This window comes from Entamoeba nuttalli (genome assembly GCF_000257125.1).
Source record: "Entamoeba nuttalli P19 unplaced genomic scaffold asmbl_9138, whole genome shotgun sequence".
In the NCBI taxonomy this organism is placed as follows: Eukaryota; Evosea; order Mastigamoebida; family Endamoebidae; genus Entamoeba; species Entamoeba nuttalli.
In genome coordinates, this window is record NW_008579483.1 from 5,349 (window position 1) to 12,386 (window position 7,038).

General features: G+C 25.8%; 3 protein-coding genes across 3 annotated transcripts in view; 1 reads left to right on the plus strand and 2 right to left on the minus strand.

Annotated features, from left to right (window-relative positions):
- ENU1_194720 (tyrosine kinase, putative) overlaps positions 1-2,588 on the minus strand; it is a gene marked incomplete at both ends in the record, with an annotated part of 2,604 nt that extends 16 nt beyond the window's left edge. Inside the window, one exon of the mRNA XM_008861934.1 lies at positions 1-2,588. This exon is cut by the window's left edge and continues 16 nt beyond it. Within this exon, the coding sequence (XP_008860156.1) occupies positions 1-2,588 (2,588 nt within the window).
- A 250-nt stretch (positions 2,589-2,838) lies between these two features.
- ENU1_194730 (hypothetical protein) lies at positions 2,839-4,728 on the minus strand (the record flags this gene model as incomplete). Its single annotated transcript, XM_008861935.1, has 1 exon — positions 2,839-4,728. One exon carries the CDS (start codon positions 4,726-4,728, stop codon positions 2,839-2,841), a length of 1,890 nt encoding a protein of 629 aa, XP_008860157.1.
- A 477-nt stretch (positions 4,729-5,205) lies between these two features.
- ENU1_194740 (RhoGAP domain containing protein) lies at positions 5,206-6,735 on the plus strand (the record flags this gene model as incomplete). The annotated part of the gene is made up of 1 exon (XM_008861936.1): positions 5,206-6,735. One exon carries the CDS (start codon positions 5,206-5,208, stop codon positions 6,733-6,735), a length of 1,530 nt encoding a protein of 509 aa, XP_008860158.1.
- Between the last annotated feature and the right edge of the window lie 303 nt (positions 6,736-7,038).

A 7,038-nucleotide genomic window follows, 5' to 3' on the forward strand; every position in this document is an offset into this window, starting at 1 on the left:
TCACTGTGTGGATTTAATGAATAAATTAACACATTTTCTCCTTTAACATCTCTATGAATGATTTGATTTTGATGAAGGAATTGTAATGCTATTGCAAGATCATCTAATATTTTTATTTTTAATTCAAATGATAATTCATGTTTACCCCAAATCTTACTTAATGATCCATATTCTGCAAATTCTGTAACAATAGCAATCTCTCCCTCAGTATAAACTGCCCCAATAAATTCTACAACACATTTATGTCTTAATTGAGTTAACATAGAAACTTCATGACTAAATTCTTTTTCTTGTTCTTGAGTCATATTTCTTGATTTCATTTTTTTAATAGCAACTTCTCTTCCTCTATAAGTTCCTCTAAACACCATACCAAAAGCACCTTCACCAATTGGTGGCATTTGTGGAGTTAAATCAGTATGATCAAGTTTTAATGAAAGGTCAGATTCAATAATCAAATTAATTTTTGCTGTTTCTTTATTTTGATCATCAACATCCATAGCAATAATACCAATTTCATCACTAACTGAAGCAGTACATAACATTTTAATTTTAAATTTTAATTCCATTGCTTCACCAGATTTTAAAGTATATCTTGGAGGTTCTACTTTTAAATCATACCTATGAGATGGAGTAGCAAGAACTTCAAAGAAATAAGCTTTTTTTGTAGTATTAGCAATTTGAATATTTTGTTCATATTCTTTATCTACAAGTGCTTTATTTTTATCTAACCCAAAGCTTAATTCCCATGTTTGAGTTTTTAAGGGGAAGTTTTTATTATCTGCTGTTAATAAACTTAACTCTAAATCAGAAGTAACTTTAAATGGTTTAATACTTTTAGTAGTATTTTTTTTATGAATACTTTTCCACGAGACAATAACAATAATAATAATAAGTATTATTACAATAATAATAATTATTATTACTACTACTGGAATTATTATATTTAAATTATTCTTTGAACACATTCCATTGTCTTTAGGACTATATCCTTTTTCACATTTTTTACATCCATTTTTATCACATGATAAACAATGTTCTATAGTTTGACATTCTATACAATATTTTGTACTATTTGGATAATGTTGTTCATCATCACATTCTTTACACCCTGGTGCTTCTAATTCAGAATACCAAATACAATTTTTACAATTAAGTTCAATTGGACATGCTGTACAATTAATTTGACTAGTATTTTCTGCATAATATCCTTTATTACAATTACCAGCACATCCTGTCATTGTTGGTGTACATGTCATATTAATTTCACTAAAAGGAGAACAAAATGATCCATTATTTCCTCTATAATAATATGGTGCACAATTTGTACATGAATTTGATGATTCACATGAACCACAACTTTCATCACAATGAATACATTGCATATCTAATCCAATAAAATAATTTTGTTTACATTCAATACAATATCCCATTTGTGCTTTTTCACATGTATCATCCATATCTTCACATGTAAATGTTCCACTTAGAGTCGGTTTTAACATTTTATTTGCAACACATGCTGTGCAATGATCTGCTTCTTTATCACATAATGTACAATTCTCTGAACATGAATGACAAGTTTTTTCTCCTTCAGGAATATATAATCCAGTATGAACTAAATCATTTTTACATTCTTTACATCCTGATTGATCATATTTACTACAATTATCTTCAACTTTTTTACAAATATCTCCATCAAAATAATATCCATTTTTACATGATAAACATGTTTTTGAAGTTGTAATACATGTACTACATGTTATATCACATTGTTCACATACTAAATCTGAATTAAGAAAATATCCATCAATACATCTTTGACATCCATATATTTCACTTCCTACTTCACAATTAATTGATTTTAGTGTAACACATTCTCCATTATATGGAATAAATCCTGTTAAACATTTAAAACATTCTTCTTTATTATCTATATTAATAAAACATTCATCGCAATTTTCTACAGTACAGGCTACACATCCACCTCCATCTAAACGATATTTTTTATCACATTTTTCACAATGATCATCTTTTATACTATTACTATCACAATGATCAATTTCAAGACAATTATATGTTCCATTTAAATAATGTTTATCAGTACATTGGAAACAATTATCTGATTCTGTACATAATGAACAAAATGGTGAACATTTTGTACATGCTTTTTGTTCTATTGAGAAATAATATCCTGACTTACATTTACCACATTCAGGTGCATCATCTCCAGTACATTGTGTACATCTTTTTTGGTCTGTTGATAAGAAATATGTTTCATTACATTTATAACAAACTAAATCATTACATAACTCACAGTTTTCAGAACATTTAGTACAACTATTGTCTTTTAAATAATATCCATCATAACACTTTGTACAATATCCATCAGCTGTTGTTTCACAATTTGAGTCTGTTGTTTGAGAAACACATATTATTTTAGGAACTCCTTCTGTTGAAGGTACAACACTTAATGTAAATCCACTTTCACATTCAATACATCTTCCTTCACTAAATTCTTTAGCACAATTTTCAATACTACCATAACAAATAGAAAGAAAAATAATCTCAATGATTAATAATTTCCCTTTCATCTTATTTTTCGTTTTAGTAACTCATTTTTTAAGTTCTTTCTTTTTTGAATTATCTTCTCTTGAATTTTCACCTTCATTTCTTCTATTACATTAATAATTCTTTTTGTTATTTTTTATTATTTTTTCTTTTCTATTTTTTAGTACCTTTTTCTTTTAAATTATTATTATAGTTTAAATACTATAATATATAAATCAAAATAAAAACTTATTAATGACTCAATATACGTTTTATACTCTTTCTGTTTTTTCTTCATTCATACCATAACATTGTGCGATATAATTTTAATGAACTTAATGTTTCATTTAATCTCTCGTTAATTCCTTTGGGATTTGTTCTTTGTTTTAATACACCACAATAAACTTTTTTTCCTTCTTGTTCAATTGTCCATTTAATATGACTAATCAATTCCCTAACTGTAGTGTCTTCATTTCCATTAAATTGTATTGTTGAGTATTTTGTTTTAATTTTTAAAATATATCCTGCTTTACTAAGTTCTTTTGGATATTCTTTACTTTCAATACCGTCATCGTTAGTCTCTTTGGGCTGTTCTGTTTCAACTAATTTATGCCCTTTTGGTTGTTCTTTTTCTTCTTGCAATTCAAATCCACAATTCATTTCTTTTGTCTTTGATGCTTCAAGTAATAGTTGTATTAACTTTTCTTGAATTTCTAAACTACTGTCTTTAGTTTGTGTGTCTAAAGTAGAGATATTTGATTTTCTATTTTTATTAGATATACCTTGATATAGTCTAGGACTTCCATATTTTTCATAGCTTTCATACTCTCCTGTAGTTATTTTTTTTGGTTTCAATACATTAAGTTTTTTATCTTGAATTGTTTCATTGGTATTTTGGTGATTTATTTCTTTTTCATTATTATTACCTTTATTTATTTTGATTTGTTCTTGATGTAATTCCTTTGAAACTTGCAAAAGTTCATGACTAGGTTCTTTTGTTTCTTTGTTATCTTCTTTAGATAAACTAGGTGTATTATCTTTAACTTTTTGTTTAGTTTTAAAGTTTAAGTTTTCTTTCCTTTCAATTAATTCTTTATGTTCAATACATCCTTTTCTTTCATTTTCGTTTTGTTCTTCTTTCTCCGTTTGGTCATTGTCTTCTTTTATACTCTTCTTTAGCTCTATACAATCCTTAGAAAGTGCGTTTAACAAATCAATTTTAAAATTATTCTTTTCTTTTGAATATATTTCATTTATTGTTATTTCTTCCTTACTTTCATTTAACTTCATATTTGGAGGTGGTAAATCAAATGAATCACAAAAATCAGATAAGTTATACAATGAGTAAACGTTTGATTCTTCTAATGAACTCAATTGATACAAAAACCCTTTATAGATTGAGTTATAGAATTTGATAAAGTAAATGTATTGATTTTCAATTGCAGCGTTAGAAAAAAGTGCTAAACCATTGAACGAAATTCTTTTTTTCTTGGTGAGATGATAGTCTTGACTCTTTCCATGACAATAATTGTCGCATTTTGTTAATTGTGACAACTCAAAAAATGCGTCTGATAATCCTTTAAAAACATACATCACAACACATAAATCAAGTCCACATTGTTCACATATATTAAAAAGATTTGATAATAAGCTTTTTCTAAAATCAATACCAACTAATCTGTTTTGGAATAAAAAGACCATATCATATATTTGATTACCTAATTGATGTTTATATCCACATGGGCATTGTCCTTCAATTTTAATTATTGTAGAAGCAACCTGAGGATCATTATTTTCAAAACGAAATGATTGTGTTGGGGGTTCAAAAACTCTAGACTCACATGAAGCTATAAAACTTTGAAAGATTTTTTTTATAATAACATGGTCTGTAAGAAATCCAACAACATTATTTTGTTCAGTGAAAAGATATGATAAAATGAATGGACAAGTCTTTTCAGGAAACCATTTCTTTTGTTCTTTTATGAAATTAATTGAAAAGTCATAAGATGTTCCAGTTGTACAAAAAAATTCCCATTTTGTTGTATTTAATGAAAGTAGAATTAATTCATTACCATTTTTATTAATTGTATACATTTCAGCTGGTCCATTTCTATCATCATGTATTGATCTTCCACATGGACATCTTACAGACACTAATTTTCTTAATGGAATATAATCTTCCATTTATTCTTGTTATTATCAACAAATTTTTAAGTTCCAACAGATAAGTCAATTTTATACCTCATCAATATTTAATTTGTTATATATAACATTATTCAATTATTTTATGAATATCAACAAAATATTAAGATTTTTATAATTTAAGATTAAAATAGAAGAGAAAAAGAGAGAAAACTGAACTTAAAGGAATAAATGAAAAGGTTTGTTCAACAAAGCCGACCATTTTATTCTGAGAAGATTGAAGAGGAAGAGTTATATTGGAAACGCTATGAAAGTGGATTTCGTGAAATTAGAAAATGTTTAGAAGTAATAATATTTCATTTAAATTCTATCAAATCTCTTAATCTCCCTCGAATGACTTTTCATTGTAAAAAAGATAAAGGATACATTGATGAATATCAGAGATGTTTAAATGAAACTCTTAATAACATTCAAATGTTCTCTGATTCACTTCAATCAATTATTATAACAACCTCAAATATGTCTAGTCAATTTAATGCACTTAGAAAAGAGTTAAAAGAAGATAAAAAGAATTATAATCACCAATTAGGAATATTGTATATTTATCATATTAAATGTAACATAGAAGGTTTTAAAGTCATGAAACAAATCTCTGAAGCAAGTTTTAATTTATTTAAAAATGGAGGAATGATATGGGATAATATAAATATTAATAAACTTAAACAATGTAGTGAACGAGAAATTATACAATATAATATGGTCAAAGACGAACATTTTATTGAATATTATGGAAATTCGTTAGATTTAATTCTTCAACAAGAAAAAAGAACAAGCAAACAATTACCAAAAATGATAGAAGTAATGATACTTCTTATTCTTGAAAATGGAATGGATTTTAAAGGAATCTTTAGATTCTCTCCTTATACTAATTTAAAAGAAATAGAAGAAGGGACAAGAAGAATATCAGTAACTGATATTTCTGAGTATAGTGTTGATACTATTGCATGTTTATTAAAATGTCTTCTGCAAAAAATGCCAATACATATTATTGATACAATGAAATCATTAGAAATGATTTCTATTTTCTTAAAGAATAAAACAGAACCTACTGAAGTGAAAAGAGAATTATATAAAAAAATAATATTTACTCTTCCTGATGCAAATATTACTTTATTAATGAATTTATGTTATCTGTGTAATGAAATTAATAAAAAGAAAGAATTAAATGGAATGAGTTCAAAAAATTTAGGTGTTGTTCTTGCTCCAAGTATTTTAACATTACCTGATCCAGAGTTTCTTGCTAATTCAAATATTGATCCAAATACTGGAAAAGAAGTTGGATATGGAATTGATATTTTAACGTTTCTTATTGATGAATATCCAATGATATTTAAAGAAGAATTAGAAAAGCATGAAAGGGAATTAGTTACTATTGGTAGTATTCAAATACAAAGAAGTCAAAGTCCTACTTTATTTTTTAAGAATGAAAAAAATCATAAAAAGAAATTAAGTGATAACACAATCCCGAACACTGAACAGTTAGAAATTAAAGAAATTCATGACAGTCAGAATGAAAAGACAGATAAAAGCAGTGATGAGTTACCAGTTATTACAACAGTTACATCAATTAATTTTGGGAAGTTTCAAAGAAATAGTACTACTACAAAAATAGATAACCCAAATGGAAAATTTGGTACATTTACTCCTGGTTTAGATTCATCTTCTCCATGTATTTCTTCAAAAGAAAAAAGAATTATTTTAAGAAGTGACCGTGCAAATGAATGTATTAAAGCAGTTGACCAAATAAAGCAAGAAAATACATTTGATAATAATTTTTTTGAACAAATTGATGAAAATGGAGAAAACAATGATAGCATTAAAGCAAGAAGTTCATTTACAACAAAAAGATCAAAACAATTTAATCCAATAATGAATAAATTAAGTTCAAGTATAATTTCATTAAAAACAAACGAAAATTCTATTGAAGATGAAACTAAATTAAAAGATACATCAGAACAAATTCATAGCAATAACATATCAGATGCTTAATATCTTTTCTTTTAATTCTAATTTATACTGTTTTTAACTTCTGTATATTTGAAATATAAAATTCTTTATATTTTTATTTGATTATATAGGAATTATGAATTTAATCAAAGATTATACCATCTTTGATATCATCAAATTTCATTATTTTATCTACCAGAACTTGTAACCATTACCTTAGAAAAGGGTTGGTGGCTAGTTCTGGAGGTTTTCGTTATAATAATAATTCATTTATATAAAAGTTTAAAAATGGAATATGACGTGGATTATATAGTTTCTTTAATAATAATAATTATTATATATATA